This window comes from Mizuhopecten yessoensis, unplaced genomic scaffold, assembly GCF_002113885.1.
Source record: "Mizuhopecten yessoensis strain PY_sf001 unplaced genomic scaffold, ASM211388v2 scaffold6217, whole genome shotgun sequence".
Taxonomy (NCBI): Eukaryota; Metazoa; Mollusca; class Bivalvia; order Pectinida; family Pectinidae; genus Mizuhopecten; species Mizuhopecten yessoensis.
In genome coordinates, this window is record NW_018406439.1 from 116,066 (window position 1) to 135,071 (window position 19,006).

At 36.2% G+C, this 19,006-nt stretch overlaps 1 protein-coding gene across 1 annotated transcript in view; it reads left to right on the top strand.

The window, feature by feature from the left end:
* Window positions 1-18,126, top strand: part of LOC110451854 (cadherin-related tumor suppressor-like) — a 112,379-nt gene extending 94,253 nt beyond the window's left edge. Inside the window, exons 52-72 of the mRNA XM_021500067.1 lie at window positions 466-718; window positions 1,123-1,392; window positions 1,679-2,281; window positions 2,857-2,963; window positions 3,497-3,604; window positions 3,888-4,062; window positions 5,555-5,649; window positions 5,867-6,004; window positions 6,423-6,522; window positions 6,741-6,998; window positions 7,165-7,295; window positions 7,468-7,630; window positions 8,079-8,225; window positions 9,040-9,176; window positions 9,906-10,091; window positions 10,766-10,854; window positions 10,987-11,067; window positions 12,488-12,556; window positions 13,248-13,442; window positions 13,855-13,986; window positions 16,899-18,126. Coding sequence (XP_021355742.1) covers window positions 466-718; window positions 1,123-1,392; window positions 1,679-2,281; window positions 2,857-2,963; window positions 3,497-3,604; window positions 3,888-4,062; window positions 5,555-5,649; window positions 5,867-6,004; window positions 6,423-6,522; window positions 6,741-6,998; window positions 7,165-7,295; window positions 7,468-7,630; window positions 8,079-8,225; window positions 9,040-9,176; window positions 9,906-10,091; window positions 10,766-10,854; window positions 10,987-11,067; window positions 12,488-12,556; window positions 13,248-13,442; window positions 13,855-13,986; window positions 16,899-17,538 — 4,077 coding nt within the window. The 3' untranslated portion in view covers window positions 17,539-18,126. The remainder of the gene's footprint in view (window positions 1-465; window positions 719-1,122; window positions 1,393-1,678; window positions 2,282-2,856; window positions 2,964-3,496; window positions 3,605-3,887; window positions 4,063-5,554; window positions 5,650-5,866; window positions 6,005-6,422; window positions 6,523-6,740; window positions 6,999-7,164; window positions 7,296-7,467; window positions 7,631-8,078; window positions 8,226-9,039; window positions 9,177-9,905; window positions 10,092-10,765; window positions 10,855-10,986; window positions 11,068-12,487; window positions 12,557-13,247; window positions 13,443-13,854; window positions 13,987-16,898) is intronic.
* The last annotated feature ends 880 nt before the right edge of the window (window positions 18,127-19,006 follow it).

The following is a 19,006-nucleotide window of genomic DNA, read 5'->3' on the forward strand; positions in this document are numbered from 1 at the left end:
GGTTGTATGTTCCGTTTGAAAAGTTGTTAATGTGAAATTGATTGCAGCTTTTTCACTAGAGCCAGCAGCGTGATAGATTTCTGATCTATGCTTTCATTATCAGTCGAGTCTAAGTGATTAATCCCCGTATACGCGTGTTAATTTTGGAAAATTAGAAATATGTTTAGTTCATATTTTCATATTGAAAATGTCGGTCATTTTAACTTTTTATACGCATGTTTGGCTATTTTTATGGGTTGAGATGCAGGATCGGTAGCACTAACTGAAATTATTAATCGATCGTATTCGTATCTTTCAATCATTTTTTAAATGTTACCCCTTTTGTTGGTTTCTATCTGGTTCTTGTTCTGATTCGGTATCAACTAATGAATTCCAAACTTGTGCTTATATGCAGAGGAAGTGGTATATTTTGTCTTCTAATTTACTTTTTAACTTTAACTCTCTGACTTAACTTTTACGTTTCAGGTGTGGGCAATTGACCAGTTAGGTTCCGGAAAAAATAATTCCACGTCTCTCATCATAACATTGGATGATGCTAACGACGAACCCCCCGTATTCACACATAACGTTTCCGTATTCACGTGTAATGAGAGTGTTCCAAATTCCTACCTTGTCGGAACTATTTATAGTTCAGACGCAGATATCAATGGCAACGAGACAACACGGTATGATATCGACAGTGGAGGTGAAGGTCGCTTCTATATAGACCCCATTCAAGGTAAGAGAATAGACGAGTAAGGTACAAAGTGTAAGATTTAAAACAGTTTTTTTCTTCAACTCTAGTAAATCAGACATGTCTGAAATAGCCAAGGCGTAAAGTAGGTATCTGAAACTTTCACTGAGAAAGAACAAATGTTTAAGTACCTGTTACATTGCATTCAATGTGATTATAACGGCCGTGTATCTGTGTTGCTGGTTCTTTTAAAATGTAAGCAAATGTAACTGAAAATAACATAACGTGTAAACATCAAATTGAGACTCGCTGTATATTGTTGAAAGCCTCGCTGTATATTGTTGAAAGCAAGATATGAAAAAATAGTATGTATCCGTTATAAACAATTTGCATAAAAAACGTGAATCTAGTGATAGTCTTAAACCCTACTTTCTCACGAAATAATTCAGGTGATATAAAAGTAACTGGAGGACTAGACCGTGAGCAGAAAGCCAACTACACCCTAATAATTCGAGCATCAGATGGCCGGAACTTTGCCCTAACGATAGTCGAGATCATACTGGGGGACACAAACGACAATGCCCCAGTATTCCCGTCTAGCCCAGTTTTCATAAACGTCACCGAAAGCAACACCAGCCTTCCAGGGATATACAAGTTTACAGCTCACGATGCTGACTTGGGAGAAAACTCCCGTCTGTCTTATTTCATTAATAAAAACGGTACGTGTTATTAACTAAGCATCAGCTGTTAATCGTTTGTGAACGATATTTATCTTTCCGAGTGCAATACAATTATAGTAATGTAAATATAATATGATAGCAATTATGAAGTCCTCTAAAGCAGATAATTTGTTAAAGTTGCATAATCTAATATTCATTGTCTTGTTTTGTCTTCCTTTGTCCTGACTTAAGGTTCTGTTTACGCTTCGGCATTCTTTTTGTTTGTTTCGTTTTGTTTTTCTTGCATCCCAGGTTTCATGTTGAATGTGTAACATCATTATTGCAGATTCCGACTATTCGATATTTGCGGTTTCGGAAGATGGAATTCTGAATACCAGTAAACCACTGGATAGAGAGACCAACGCTACATATACTTTCCGGGTATATGTCCGCGACCATGGGACACCGTCTCTGTCTTCCAGCGTTAGGGTGATATGTCATGTCCTGGACACTAACGACAATTTCCCGATATTCTATGATTCCCAGGACAAACCAATAACTGAGTATAGAACATCTATACTGGAAAAATCACCAGTTAACTCGCCTGTCTTTTTTCCTTATGTCAAGGATAAAGATTTGGACAAGAATAGCCTCGTACATTTCCGACTTGTTGGAATCGAAAGTGACCTGTTTCAGTGCAATTATAATACCGGTGTTGTCACCATTGCAAAGAGAATCGAAATAAACTCTTTGATAGGGGGGGGGAAAGGATACAAAAATACAACAGACTATATAGACATAGTGCTGGCGGTCGAAGCGGCCGACGAGGGAGATCCATCGAAAAGTACTAATCTGACACTGCATGTGACAGTTGAGCAAATCAGTGACGAAAACCCTGTATTTGACAAAGCTATGTATGACTTCAGTGTTCCCGAGTCTATGGCTAATGGTAGGTATATGCTATGTTTATTTCTTTAGAAAATATCATTATTAACTTTTGAGATTTGACACAAAATAAATACTATTTATAGACTGCAGCAAAGCATAGAATATAGCAAAATAACATATTCAATTGAATGACAAGTAGAAATGAAACGATCACATTTTCGAAAGCGGAATTGATTGGTAGTTTATTTATATATTTGATGGTATGAATAACATCATGAGGTCTTTGATTTCTTTGACACTCCGTTTTGTATCCGAAATATCAACATGCAACATTTTATATAATTATCAGTGCAGGAAACAAGCGGAATCTTACTTATTTAAAAAATATTAGGTAAAGGTTTCCTGAAATTTTTAATTTTTGAAATTTTAGTTGAGCAACTTGTTCTCATTATATTTGTCTGTTATAGATAGACAGTATAACACGACAACAAATTCATCATCATCAATACAGGTCAATCCATTTAAAAAAATACGGAATATATTAATAACCATTAAAAGTATTCTGTGTAAATGATATGATTATTTCGATCCGAAATGATTTTTTTTTATTCCTGATCTTTGCTTACCTTTGTGAAGGGTCATATGTGGGAGTGGTGACTGCGATGATGCCAAACGTTACAAGTTACCACCTGACATACTCTCTCGTCATACCCACTCACATACTGGTACTTGACAAGGCCTCGGTGAGTATTTAACACCAACCTCGATCTGACATACTCCCTCGTCGTACATGTACCTCCTAGTCATTTCATGTTACCTCCTGATACATTTTAAGGATTCTGTAAATGTTAATAACTCTCTTACATACACCTTTTGCATTCGTCCTTGTCCTTCCCGGCTATATAATACTTTCCAAGGAATACGTGAGTATTAAATAGAAATTGCCAATTTGCCTGTCCATTGTCATATCTACAGTACCAACAAACTGACACGTGTGGTAGGAATCAGTAAAGCTTAATAAACCATACATGTAATATATATTATTTTAAGGGTGGATTAGGAATAAGCACATGTTCGTTTCCGGATTTTATATTCATAATATTTATGATCATTCTAAAAATGATTAATTCTCACTCAATGGTAACTTCTCACTCTTGTTCATTCCAAGGAAAACACAATAAAAACGGTTTGAGCTCACATCGGCCACATTTATTTATATCATAAATAGTTTTAACATTGGCGAAACTGTGTACAATCTTTTGATATCTGTCTACAGGGGAACATTACACTAAATAGCACACTAGATCGGGAGGAGAGTGAATCACACACCTTCGCTGTGCAAGTGACGGATGGGAAAACTCCAGAGAGAACCGCTTTTACAATGGTTTGTCATATACGATAAGTGTCAGCTATTATATAAATGTATATCGAACAAAACTCGTTGTCCATTTGGACAATATTAAAGCATTTCTAATCAGATTGATTGATTTGAATAATTTAAATGTTGAATATCTTTTGTTTGTAATATGTTCTACTTTTGTTTGATGCCCTACACATCATTTGTAAGCTGTATTTTTTTAATCATACTTACCTATTGCTATACTGAGTGATATATAATATACAATGTGGCAGTTATTTCAGGAGGACGCTCATTTTAAATGTTACAGGTCAACATTCACGTGACAGACGTTAATGACAACGCGCCACAGTTTCAGTTTCTGCCATACGTCTTTACTGTAACAGAAGGTATCGACGTCATACTAGATATAGAGGCTGTTTCAGCGATAGACAAAGACGCTGGATGCAATGCTATAATACATTACAGTCTACTTAACTATACAGGTATAATCTTTTATCGTACTACAGTTGTGGGATCGTACTACAGTTGTGGGATCGCACAACGTTACACGATGTGCGGTGTGCGCTCGATGTGTGCACGGTGTGTGAACGGTGTGTGCACGATGGGCGAACGATAAAAAGCTGGACGATCATTGCTTGCGCCCATCTGTGTGCACGATGGACGAACGTTGTGCGATAGCAATCGTGGTTGGTGTAAATTGAGGAATGCCTTAACAATTTATACGGTTTCGTGTTTAAACATATAATTATATTCCAGCAACATCTATAAACTTATCTTTCTGTCTATACATTCTTATATTTAGAAATTGTGTTTTCTGTGTTTTTAAACAAACGTAATCGACACATGTAAAATTACAACACAATCCCGTATACAGGTAAACATAATCACTTTGTACATGTTCCTGGACCGTAGTTTCCCCCCGCCTGGGGCACTTACGTAACTCGTCGGGTAAGGCCGGGGGGGGGGTTAAAATCCAGGTGAAGTGGAGCTATAGGCAAACGAATGCAAATAACAAATACTATTCATTACGGTCAAACGGTATCGCATATCAGCTCTGTGTGTCAGGCACTGGTCAGGTAAAACTCCGGACACTCATCAAATTGTTATTTACCTGTTCTGTTACCTTGGAGCCAAACCCATTCTTGACAGTCTAACGGTCGCTGTAGAACTGTAAAACACGCATTGTGAAATTGTATAATCTTGATTATTGTGATGAGAAATTACAGATATATACACAGTGTACATTATCGCATACAAGCCTTCCGTATTTTTGTCATTCCGTATTTTTGATCTTCAACTGATACCAAATCGCACAGTTGTGCGGAGAGAAGCGCACAACGGGGCGAACGATTGCTAAATCGCACAGTTGTGCGCACCATATGTGGATGATGTGCGGACAGTGTGTGAACGATGTATGCACGGTGTGCGCACGCTATTTTTGGTGCGTTATGCGGTCCCACAACTGTATAACGTTATGAACAATGTAAGTTTACAGTAAAGCTATCGTATATTACCGTGCACTATACGGGTAAATATGTATATAGTACATTACAGTCTACGTTACTATACGTGTATACTTTTATGTCGAACTTTAAGTCTACATATGATGCAAGTGTACATGTATATATTTTATCTTGCATAAACGTTTGCTTTACTGGTATGAATTGATGTATGGTATATTACCGTCTATGTAGCTATACATTTATGTGTTTATTCATTCTACGTACAGTTTTAACAGTTAAATAGCGGAAATTATAAAAATACATCTTAACCCCACTGCGTTGAAGATATCCTTTATGTTATGTGATCCCATGTGATGACAAAAGTTTCAGTTATGATTTTATATTAACAAATCAAAGTGGTATTTTCTATTCGCTGCCGCAGATTTTCTGTTCAGCAGCAGATGGAGCGAAGGTAGAATTAATATTTTTTGTACATAAACCATTAAACAATAATGTACTGTTTGTATTTTAGGTGATATATTCGGTGTCAACGACACGACCGGTAATCTTATAATTAACGGGACATTGGACAGGGAAACAAACCAAAACTTCAACCTCATAGTGCAGGTAAGACCCACGTGTTTTATTTTCATAAAAAAATCAAAAATTACTTTCGTTTCGCTAAATATGTAGGGCTATTGAAAACAACACACTTGAGTATCCTTGGCCATTTTGGAAGTTATCTATTTTATCATTATATCGCATATACCGATATCGTTTTCATGTATTCCATGAATGGTTAACCACTATAGTGACCCGTAACACAGTTACAACTCTGTTCCAGGCTGCGGACAGTGGATTGCCGCCTCTGAACACTACAACCTTTGTCGAGGTAGAGATTAACGACATCAATGACAATTCGCCACAGTTCCAACGTACTAACTACACATGCTCTGTGTTAGAGAACGCGGCCTTCCAGCAGGTATTTTGTGTACTAAGTGCTAGTAGCGGTGAACATATTGTATTATATTCTTGAGACTTCATAAAAAAATTATAATGGATGTTGAACAATGATTGACATTTCAAATCCACTACTAATAATGAAGTGATGCTAACAACTAACTTCATTCATATCTGCTACATGTATCTATCTGCTTGCTTAAATGTATAAAAGTGATTGTAAGCCTTTGTTTTTGTTTCACATATGTTGTAAAGCGCTTTGGAGTAATTTTACAAATTATATAGGGCGCTATATACATGTTGTATATTATTATTATTATTATTATATGGAACAATTTCCAATAATTTGTTTTCCGCATCAAGGTCACAGTACTTATATATATGGAGGGCTAAGGTATAACGAAGTGAAATCAATGACATTGAACTTGATTTCTTTACAGGTCTGTAACGTATCGGCGACGGATGACGACTTAGGTGATAACGGGACTGTTGTATACAGTATCCAAGAGGAAAACATTCCGTTCTACATTAACCCAACAGGTAGGTTTTAAGCCAACTTATTTCAACCGGTATTGCCGGCGAATCTTTGTTCCCAACGTATAGCTTACGTCGTTTCTTTGAGACTTCCCCTATACTAAGTATTTGGATATCTCCACCGTTACTGTGGACTATCCCAAGCTGATTGATTCTGATTTTGCTATTGTGTGTAGGGACAGTAGGATATAAATATTGATTTATTTGCACTTTTCGTACAATAGACGGGACCATTTGGAAGTCCGGGATGACTGATTTTGAGACCATGAGCACGTACCATTTGACAGTGGTGGCACATGATCTGGGATCCCCCATGCGTAGCTCCAACGTATCCTTGATTGTAACTGTTGTTGACGTACCGGACACGGCCCCTCATTTCAAGAGACGTCTGTACAACATATACACGTCACCTTTCACACCTGTACACTCCGTAATACTGAACGAGACGGCAGGAGATGCTGGCATCACATACACCATTTCTGGTACTTATCGTTCCATTGTGATAAATGTTTTTTATTAGGTTTGCATGACACATTTAACATATATTAGCTTGAAGAGAACTTATTATATTGTAAAGAATTGCAGTCAATTATGTAAAAACACTTTAACCCCACAGTTGTGTAAGCGTAACGTGTGTTTTTTGTTTAGATGGCCTAGAAACGTTCTGTATTGACAACTCCAGTGGTGTTATATCCCTCTGTAAGGTGATGGACTCTAAAAAGTCCACTTACGTTCTGGAAGTACTTGCGGAGGATGACAACTTGACAGACACGGCTGTGGTACGTTTGACTTTGCTATACAATTGTTACCAGCGGAACGCATTTGGCAAAATGAAGCACGATATTGTTATAGTTTTGTTAATCAGATCGTACTGGTGACAGTATGAAATATCATTGACAACACAAATGCATTAAGACTACCAGTTTGATGTACCAATTTTGTTTCACACAGGTTGTGATTCACTTACGGAATGAACCTGCAAGCTTCATTAAAAGTCATTTTACGACTGATGTCCAGGAAAACCAACTGGGTGGCCTGTTGTTAGATCTCAACACTACCGAGGAACTGGCGGGGTACCCCGTGCATTACACTCTCATATCAGTTCAACCGGAAGGTCAGTCAGAGATAGGATTGCCGGTAACGCTACGGAAATGTTCAAACAAAGATAATTTTCTGACGAAACATGCGTGTGATTGACTTGTACGAAACATCACATGTACAAGTCGTTCACAACAATGTAGCGTACATACCGCATAATTGTTTTCATCTTTATATTGTAGATGATTAACAACTCAATATTTCCTTCTCAGTTGGTAGAGTGATTATTGCAGTCTTAAAGTAGTGCAATCAAAGCAACGTAAAATAATGTAAAAGATTGAATACTGAGCCAATTATCTGTTGTCATGGTATTGGGTACACATACATTATATTCATTATTCTTGTGAGATACAGCAAACTATCTATATAAAGTTTTGTAGAGTCTTTGAATTTATATTTGAAGTCGGCTCCTATTCGTGAAGGAGATGAATACTTCGTTAACACATTGGTATATTTTTTTACAGAGACGAGTAATACGTTTGCGGTGAACGAAACGACTGGTGAAATATACTGCCTCAGAAAACTTGACCGGGAGTTAGCAGAAACGTACACTCTTTATGTGTCTGCCGAGGTCATCCGTAGTAGCGGAAGGTCGAGGCGATCTATTGGTGGTAATATAACGTTATACAAGGCTCACACGTATGGACATTAAAACCACAGCTTCCTTTTAATTAACAGCTATTCATTCAAATTCAATTTACACACAAAAAAATTTCCTCCAAAATTAAACGCTAATGAAATGTGCTTCCGTGTCTCAATCAACGATCATACGGCAACTTTACTTTATTTATTTATTTTCATTTTTTAAACAATCACTCAGAAACATTTCTAGAAGCGTTTATATACATATACGTATTACACTGTATACGAAGAAGTTACACAATTCATTTAGGATTCAGTATGATTTCTCAATGTACCTCCTTTGAATTATGTCTTTGCGATCAGAAATCTATACATAGGGCAATTTTTTGTTTAGTTTATTAAATTGATATTGAAAATAGATGTCGGCATCTCTAATTTGTAACTTGATAGTACACATTGAGCATATCTGACTAGTAGGAAGACGTCGAGCTCTAGAGAAACATAAAAAATCAGTGCAAGCTAGAACTGGAAGGAATTGCCTTGATCACATTTTTTCCGAAAAAATATGCTTTACGTGTTGAAATCTTGGATTTGTTTCTGTAGCATGTGCAATATCTATTGATGTTTTATCTATTTTCCAAAGACATATATTTCAAAAATTATTTGTTTTTACAAATGAAAGGATTGCATTCACCAAAACGAAGATTTATCACACATATAATTAAATACTATTGGAATATAACCAATGTTATTGTGATACATGATAGTTAGTTTAATGAACAATAATGACTTTGCTTGGCTACATGTTGTCCAGTTATATGCTGCCTTTCCCCGATGTTACAGAGTCTTTGGGACAAGTAACTGTAACAGTCAGGGTCGGGGACGTGAATGATAACCCTCCCCACTTTGCCGCCGATACTAAACTCATTTATCGTGTACCAGTCAATCTGCAACTGGCGGGAAAAGTTGCTGAGCTACAGGTAGGTGTTTTTTTAGCAATCGCTTGCATGTAACGTCATCAGATTAACATTTGTTCATACATGTTCTGGTGCTAATGGAAACAGGTATCTGAAAAATATATTTTCACAACATAAATCAATAGCTCATCAGTTTCAAGTTTAAAGGTAAACGCTTAACTTTGTACCAGGCATATACAGTTTGTACCAAGCATATAAAGATATGGTTCTACCATGAACCGCTAGAAATAGTATGTTTTCAGTCTGTCTGTCTGTCTGTCTGTCTATTTCCTTTTTTTTATTAATGAAAAGATAAATTTGTTTTGATCGTCCTACAGCTAAAAACTTAACAATTCGATCGTGTCATTAATTTTATGTAATTATGCAGCGTCATCGTTTAATAATAAGACCTCCTCATAATGGTTATAGCCAATGTTATGCGCCATTTTACGATGCAGTGCAATGTGTCCTTCATTACACCTCTGAATACCTTTTACTGAGGAAAGTGTATGAAATATATCACTTCTGCGTAAAGAAGACACGAAAATATTTCAACTTTAGAAATAAGATGTTTCAAGTTCAGCATTCGGCCACAAAGCTCAAAAACCTATCACTCTAGTTAAGATTATCCTTCTATATCATAGGGGAGTGATATATAACCTTAAAGCCGTCAAGGAAAATAAAACGTGATACCTTCACTGATATCATTCACTTCTAAATAAAAGACATGTAATGTATTGCATTTATTATCAGGCATTTGACCCCGACGATACCAGCACCATAACATACAGTCTGGTAAACGGCACCGCACTTCCATTCTTCCTCGAAAGCGGCAATAACACCAGAATACTGCTAAAGAGCTCGTTAAAATTACGCTCATACAAACTGACGGTGACTGCCACTGACGAAGGTGGTCTCTCGTCTTATGTCAATATTACGGTAAGTCATTCTGTTATAACATTTTTGTGCGCATTGATAGTTGTACATACAAAACAAAAAACTCTGGTAGCCAATCGAAAAAAAACACAACTTTGTTCTCTGTATTAATAACATTATTCGGAAAACATAACAAGGTCACCTGTTTTCATTGTTTACCATGACATTAACCGGACAAATAGTAACGCCGCACAACTGTGTAATATGTTAACATGATATTGACAGGAACAAAATATTTAGGAAGCTTAACGATTTATTTTAAGATAAATTATTTTTTTTAAATACATGCATACATACTGTTTTAAACTAATTTGTGCAAGATTTCGAGAACATTTTTATTCCTGTGCAATTGGTGCGAATTGTTTCTGTATGAGTGTCACAGTCGGCTTCATCGGCCTGGCAGGCGCTGCTTAGTTAGTTATTTTTGAGTGCTAACATTTCTTGAGTCGTTGAGACGCAAGAAATATCAAGTTGTTTCGAAAATTGTTATATATATTGCACAGAACGGAAATTGCATCAAAATGAAACGTTTGACGTCATTTGTGACGTCATTTCTGCTTCCATGAATCTTGTTCTTCAATAAATCTCTGCAAACTTTTCATGCGAATTTATGGAATTTCTTTCAAACGTTTTACCCTGTAGATGTTACGTGTTACACGTGTTAGTGTTTGTTTCAGATTATAACAATACCGGACGCTGACAGACTAACATATGTGATCCCGATGGCGCCGCAAGAATTTGAGAAACAGAAGCAAGCCTTAATTGCGTAAGCATTTGCTATTGTACTCTTTGAAGAAAAATCCGATCTTAATGTACACGAAATATATAATAACACTACATCAATTGGCTAACCACACCACGTGTGATGACTGAAAGTTCGCAATTTTGCTTTTTGTAGGAACTTGAGTTCAATACTGGGAGTAAACATCACGGTGGAGGGATATAAAGCACACATCTCTACGGAGGTAGAGCCAGACAAGTACGTCCATAACATAATATCATGTAATTGAGGTAATGTGTTTGTCTAACTTGTCATGCCTGTATTAAATATCCGCGATGACCTGTCGCTACTATCTTAGTTCAACAAAGATTTCGTTTACCGCTGACTTTAGATGACTATACCTGTGAGTCGTAGGTTCAAGTATTTCTCTATCATTTTCAAAGTTTGCCCAAAATACTTTCAAAACGAAACAGAAACTCTATCAGAGCATAATGCAAATTACCAATAACGATTCGGCAGCTCTACACTTGTTTTATGGTATTAAACCATGTCTTTCTCGACAGTTATGGACTCTTTTCACGTTTGGTACTCATTTGAATTTATCCTTGTTACTGATTTATACCTTGTTTTTTTAACAAAATGGTTAATATTTAAGAATGTGTTTTTCTATAGTATTACAATATTATTGAAATATTAAAAAAAAAGTATATGTAAAACGTAGAATATATCGACTATGGATATATATGACAGCATTCCAACGCTCGAATAGAAAGGTACATGTTTGCAGTATAGCATAATACCCAAGTAACTGAAGTTGAATGCAAGGATATTTCAGCATGACGAGGAATTATTATATAATGTTTGTTGCTTGCATCGACTTTCCGTTCTGATTTGTCGTTGATATAGACGTTATAGTACAATCAAGTTTCGTTTATACAGCAATAACTAGCCTACTTGTCATATTATGCAGCGACTTTTACAAGTAAAAGCCTCTTGTTTGGCAACTTATAAATCTTCCCCCGAGGGTTGAGATTCACCTATCTTATCACAAGGGGGTGAATGATTCTTTTTCTCTAACCCTGTTGTCCCATTGTGTATTATATACACAATGTAATGATAACGTTACATGCTAAATTCAGTGTTGACGTGACGTTTTTGTATTGTGGAAGTGACGTCATACCATTGTTATGAATAGGGGAATCCCCCCGTCTGAACCCTAGGGTGAGACATCGAAATTTCACACCAGTAAAAGTGCAAATGCACCTGTCCAGGGTAAGAGAAACGTGTTTCTCTAAACAGGGACAAATCTATAAACCCTTTTACCCGGTGTGAGGTATCCTTGTTTTACCCTAGGGTTGAGTCAGACGGAATAAGTATTACGACACAGGGTCAGCAGGGTAACAACTTACTCGACAAGCTTCTTGTTTGGCAACTTCAGAAACTCCCACCTCGGGTTGAGATTCCTCTAGTTCAACCCCAAGGCAGGGACAGACTCCATTAGTCATATTCTATAGAATATTATCCGAAGTCTAACCACATTAAGCGAAGACGAAAATGGCTGGAATATTAAAGCTTCATCTTTTATATATTTCACCTGTCTTATTTATGTTCACTTATACCTATATTCTACATTTTTGTCTCATTACCATCACCTTATTTATTTGCCGTTTGTTGACAGGACAGATCTTCTACTCTACGCCAACAATCGCACCACTGGTCGTCTTCTCTCTAACGAGGAGCTGAGTAGGTAAGTTGGCGACATCATCTCACGTTACATAATACAGGTGTATATGTCTGAACCATCCATAGTCTTTTCATCAAGGAGTAGCTAGGTAAAATAGATAGTGCTCGTTTTGTTACATACAAAATACAGATGTGTTTGAACACAACAAAACAGACGTTTGTTTTCAACAGGGAAGTTCAACAACCTACTCACGTAATAGATTCATCCTCTACCTATAAATACTGTCAATCACCTGCCCACGAAATAGATTCATCCTCTACCTATAAATGCTGTCAATCACCTGCCCACGAAATAGATTCATCCGCTTCACAGAGAAGTTCAATCATATAAACTAATAATCTTCTTCCTAAGAAAGTTAATTCACCTGCACACGAAATAGAGCCATTCGCTACCTACACAGACTGTCAGTCACCTACATACATATTACTTCATCCGATTCCTATAGACCTACCTAGAGGTTGAACCACCTTCATCTATAATAAATTCATCTTATACCTATGGAGATGGTATATCAGTAAGTTAATGCATATATTTAGTCAAACGTCAACATATTACCGGGAAAGACCGCTCCCTTTTTCGTTATATACTGCATGTTGCAACAAACAAATATATAACAAAAATAGGTTAACGCTGGTTAAATCACCATTTTGTTTTTAAATGCTGTTAAACAATGTGGATTATTGATGTGTTTCAGCATCATCAGTGCCAAGTTTGCTGACATATTTAGGCTGTTTAAATGCACAGATGTCACCTGTTACGTCCAAACTACGACCGTCAAACACTCGTCCAATCTAATGACGGCTCCCGAAATCGCACTTCTCACAATAGCCGTATTAATATTCGTGGCATGCTTGCTTGTGATCATCGCGGGTAATCATATATGGAAACAGTAAGTATTATTCAATAATTAACAAACAGGAAGAGATTTATATCGTGTAAGGAGTAATTACATTTAAGTTGATAAACATCGCGTAGAAAAAAATGTTATCACACTGTTAGATATACTAGTAGACTGGCCACCGTCTCTAGAATATTGAATAATTAAGAAAACAACTTTAACTCTAAAAACCTTGATCACATGGATGTCTGATTTCTAAACTAGGGGGAGATAAGCTAGTAGTAAAATACAGCTGATAAATTCTTCATAAAACTTAGGGGCTGGTAGCCAGTCTAATATACTAGTAGTTGATGAACTTTGTTAATATTATGATCGACTGGCTTTCTTGAAGGAGAAAAAATAATACAGGCTCAATCACTCATAGGTCCTATCGTGTCACAATTTTGTCACTTTCATTTCTCAGATTCCACGAAGCAAGGGAGCAGGAGGTGAAAATGTGGGAGTTGGAAAGCCTTCGGTCAGATGTCGGAAGTCAACTCGCTGTTGCTGCCATCAACCCAAATATGGAGACATCATTTTCAGCTTTAGATGATAGGTGAGATTTAGGTGAACGTTGAGGCGTGCGTTTTTTGCAAAGTTTCGTCTATAGCTTAGGGCTATTAAAATCATGTAAGGCATATCGTGTGAAAATATAAATGTATTAATTCATTTAAGTTTATGACGTACTTATATGGTCTGTTTTAAAGAAATGTTGCACATAATAAATTGTTTTTAGTGATAACATACGATACACACGTGTGATTGCACCTCCATAAGTTAGTTATTGAAAGTTTGCCAACAATTTATTTCACTGCACCATACACCATGAACACTGCCACTATTAAATCCAATTGCATGTACAGACCCGTACACGTTTATTGTTAGGTAGTACCTTCGTAACGTGACTGTAGCACTTGTTAAAATGTATACCTATAGGTTTATCCCAGCGTTTAATGTATAACAATAACTTTCTCGGTCTACAAACATTTATCAGATCATATACATGTACGTAACAAATCAAGATTAGAGTCAGATTGTGATATAGATGATTGTGAAAATTGTAAAAAGTAAGGGAATATCTGACCTGTGGTCACTAGCTGTTGTCAACTATTCTGTTGTATGCCATTGAAATGTGGATTCCGTTAGTTCCTACAGAGTGCCATACTACTGAGGCAGGTAATCCCATTCGGGCATTGTTGTTGTAATACCGTCACTAGTACCTCCTTTCATACATCATATATGCATGCATATGATGCTATTAACTTTTGAGTTAAATTACCGAACCAAACTAGTTATTAATCTGTATTGTATTATAGTATTCTTTTTTCGTTATCCATATTTCATGTTGATGACTTTACTTAAGAAGATAGAGCGCAAATGGGTGGGGATGGAAACGTGTGTTGTCTGACTCTGTTAACCATTTTACAATTCAACGGTTTTATTCATGGTGATACCAGGGGTTGAACAGATGAATTGACTTTGTTATTTTGCTCTATTTTGGTTTTTTGATCGTCAATAATTGAGATCTGTTGATATTTTAATGTACCAATATGCATCGTTAAATAGACAATTGTCATAATCATCCGTTTGATAAAATAAGTAAGTTAACGAATGAAAACAGGGACAAAAGGACTTGTACCAAGTCTTAAACGATATGTTTACACAAATTTCATCATTTTAAGGTAAAACAAATCCCATAGTTTTGTGTTTCGTCAACGAAAAAGAGTTGTTTGTTAAGCATTTTTCTAAGTTGGAGTGGCTTGTCTAAATATTTTTTTAATTTTCTAAATTGACCTTCAGCGAACAAAACTCATATTCAATTTATCGTTATTTTCCAACACTTGTATAGGATGAAGAGTCTACAGTGAGAATTACTGACCATTAATAAATAAAAAGCATAAATTGATTGACCGTTGACCGAATCATCCATCCTTAAACCTGAGTGATTATGGCTACTGCCCAATAACGCTTAAATGACCTTTTCCTTAGACTTTATATTCCTTACAACGCAGAACTGTGCCAGCATTGTAACTTTCTTATAGTCGATCGAACTGCGCCCAATTTGGGATTTATGCACAATCCCGATACGTTTGTTTCGTTTCCTAATGATTTACAAAATACATGTGAATGGTGATATGCTTATAAACTTATATAAATCATTCTTCGGTACATTGAAGTGAAATGAGAACGAATAAAATAAATCTCATTTATTGATATTTGACCTGATCTTTGCATAAGTTTAGAGGTTCACTGTACTATTTACTTCAGTTTAGATTAGGATGCGTGTGTTTGACCTTTAGATTCCCAGTCAAACAATCTGGCATGGACATTTGATATTTGACAGTTTACATTTTTTTCGAATATAGCTCTTATTAGCACCTTAGTGTAACGCACGTGTTTAATGATTTTAACCATATCCATAAGTTTACGAAGTGTGTTGGTATGTGTTTGTAATGTATATTAGTGTTGTTATCTAGCTATGATACCTTGAACTGTATGTATTTGTGTGTTGGTATGTGTTTGTAATGTATATAAGTGTTTTTATCTAGCTGTGATACCTTTATATGTATGTATTTGTGTGCAGGCTTGGGTATGTCTTTGTTTTGTCGTTCTCCTGTGCTTTATTTGCAAATGTGTTATTCAACCACCCAAAAATTGTTATTATAATATGATATTACAAGTTATAGACAGTAATATCTTTTGCACTTCAGAGATTGAAAACCACAGATATCAAAATATCCGATTAACTATTCGAAAGTGATTTTTAACACTTAATAAGAAACCACAGTTTTGGGACTGGAATGTACTGAGTAAATCCGTGCACCGATTTCGCCTAGCTGAATCTCGGATACACTTGTAATCCTGAGAGACGTTACAGGAACATGACAAGAAAGACGTATCCATTGTTTGGGATTTTGTAGTATGCATCCACGAAAAAGACGCTTGTCTTTCATTGAGTTATTACGAAAATAATCCTCAATGAAAGCAATTTTTAATATGTTAAATGGGGTGGTAGTGATATTTTGATGAGAGAGAAAAAGTACTTCTGGCAAGGAAACGGTTGAACTTGTTCAGTTGTGATCAAATTTAGGTTTCCAATATACATTTTAGTTGGAGTTTGATGCTGGACCGTATATTTGTTTAAAATAATATGTTTTGTTTTGTAAATATGTTAATCAACGAAAGCCGCCTCGAACTGAGTAAAACTTTTTCCAAACCTTTTCTAATGAGATATTCCATAATATACAAATTTATGTTGATTACATCTATTTACGACATAAAAGGTACAATTAAATGCTCTTTAATGTCTACTTTAAACTTGGACCAGGTTCAGTCTAGCATGTTTACACAGTGGATTTGTCATCGACGAACTGATAAATGATTTAGACCGAAAACTAACGATCGAAACTACAAAAATGCCTAACATTTAATTAGCACAGAAATTAAATAATTTCATATATTTTATAGTGTCAACACACCTTCTGGACTGGCAGCGAACACAAAGAGGACTATGCTTTACGAGTCTCAGGAATTGAGGATGGACTTTGATAACGAAGCGTTTGTACACGAGCATCCGGTGACGAATGGTGCAGACAGTGGAGTAGAGAATGATTCCTCCAGCTCAAGTAACGTTGATGACAACGAGTCCCCTGGCACCGAGGTATATCCCGATACAGATTTAACAGAAAAGAGGGTAGAGCCAGAGCAGTATAAGCAGGTTGCGCCAGGGCCCAGTAGTAGTGGTACAGAACGTAAGTTATTGTTTCCACCACAACCAAAAACTACTGTGGGTAATCAGCAGAAAGTGACATTACACATTGACATGGACACTGGGGATACGGATGACGGCGACCTCGACCTCGACAAGGACACTTCGTCAGTTAGCAGAGAGAAAATCCGATCTACGGACATATCCGGTGAATCTTTGGTCGGTGCAGAAACATCAGCTCAATCGGTGTCACTAAAGAATGACACACCACTGGACACTACAGAGACAGACATCAACAGCGTTCTCTCAGATACGTCACCTTCTGGGACTTTAAGTAGTGATCCAAACATTGAAGACCTAGATTTGGATACTGGGGAGGAAATGGTGACATCGTTTTGATATTACATGTCACTGCCAATGATTTCACTCAATCAGAGCAAACGTTTGTTCCACTTCTCTATCGACACTTTTTGTTACTAAATAATGTGATATGCACTTTAATATGACATTGGACTCTTCAATGAATATTTGCATGAAAGAATTAATGAATGTGCCACAGCGTGTGTGTAGGTGTGTGTTTGGGTGTAGTGCGTGGTGTGGCGAGTTGATTTATGAGTTGTGAGTTATGAGAAGTGATTGTGGTGCTAGTTGTGCGACTAACATCACTCAAAAAGAAAAAATCGCCTTAAATGTTGTTTAATTAAATCACTTATAATTTGGAAATAACTACCGGTACTGGTACATTTAATTTATTTACATGGTTTATTTTCATGCAGATTACACCGAATTGCTTTAATTTAATTGTACATCATATGGTTTTATTAAAGTGATACACCTTTTAAATACTGGTACGTATGAAGTTGCGCGTTGAGATATAACGTGTAAGTTATATGTAATGTATCGTTTCTATACTTGATTAAATATAAATGTTATACACTCTCGTTAATTGTAGTCTATCATGATTCATTAAAATGTATTTTTATATTATTATTGGTGTTTGCATTTTCTGTGTAGATAATAATGATTGTCTAAATGTAATTTCCTTGTCCTTAATATGTGGTTATGTACTCACAGAGACAACCCTCTTATGAAGCAGTCTTTAATTTTCTGTTTTAAATGCATTGTTTGAATATGTTTTATTGTTTAACTTAATATTGTCATCAACAAAATTCACAGTAAAAAGTACTAAAGTATATTGAATATTGTGTAAGCTTGTTTTTATGAAACTGCCTTACATCTCGTACAGAGTTGCGAGATGGTTGTACATGAAGGCTCGAGGTATAACCCCTAAACCATATCGATAGATCACAAAAATAAAGCAACACATTGTTTGTAGGTAGGGAATTGCATGTGATCTGTAGTGGAACAAGAATATGTGATCTGTATCGGAACAATGGTGACACATGAAGTCAGCTACAGTTACTCGGTGGTAAGATGATCAAAACAATGCGTGAAGACAGTAATTATAGAAAATAATGCATTAGAACAGGCGCTACATGAAGCCAAGACGTGGCGTTATCTGACGCCTGTCAAAGTTTGCATGTGAAGTCAGGAGCTGCAGTGATTTGTAATGCAGTATGGTGAAAAGGTGAATCATGATTTGGGGTAGAGAATACTTCATGTGAATATTAAAAAGTGATATGCTGTGGAAGCAAATGTTACATGATGACAAAATATGAAGGGTATTTTAGTAACTTGTGATAAATACGAACGAAAAGCTGTGACAAATCACTAATGGTGTTATACGGTGATACCTGTGGTCAGGAAGGGAAACGATTTGTAGCGTAATAAAGTCGACAGATGACGTCAGATATATTTTTATCATTATGAAAAATAGTTAGATGCATTTTCAAATGTTACAGCCGTA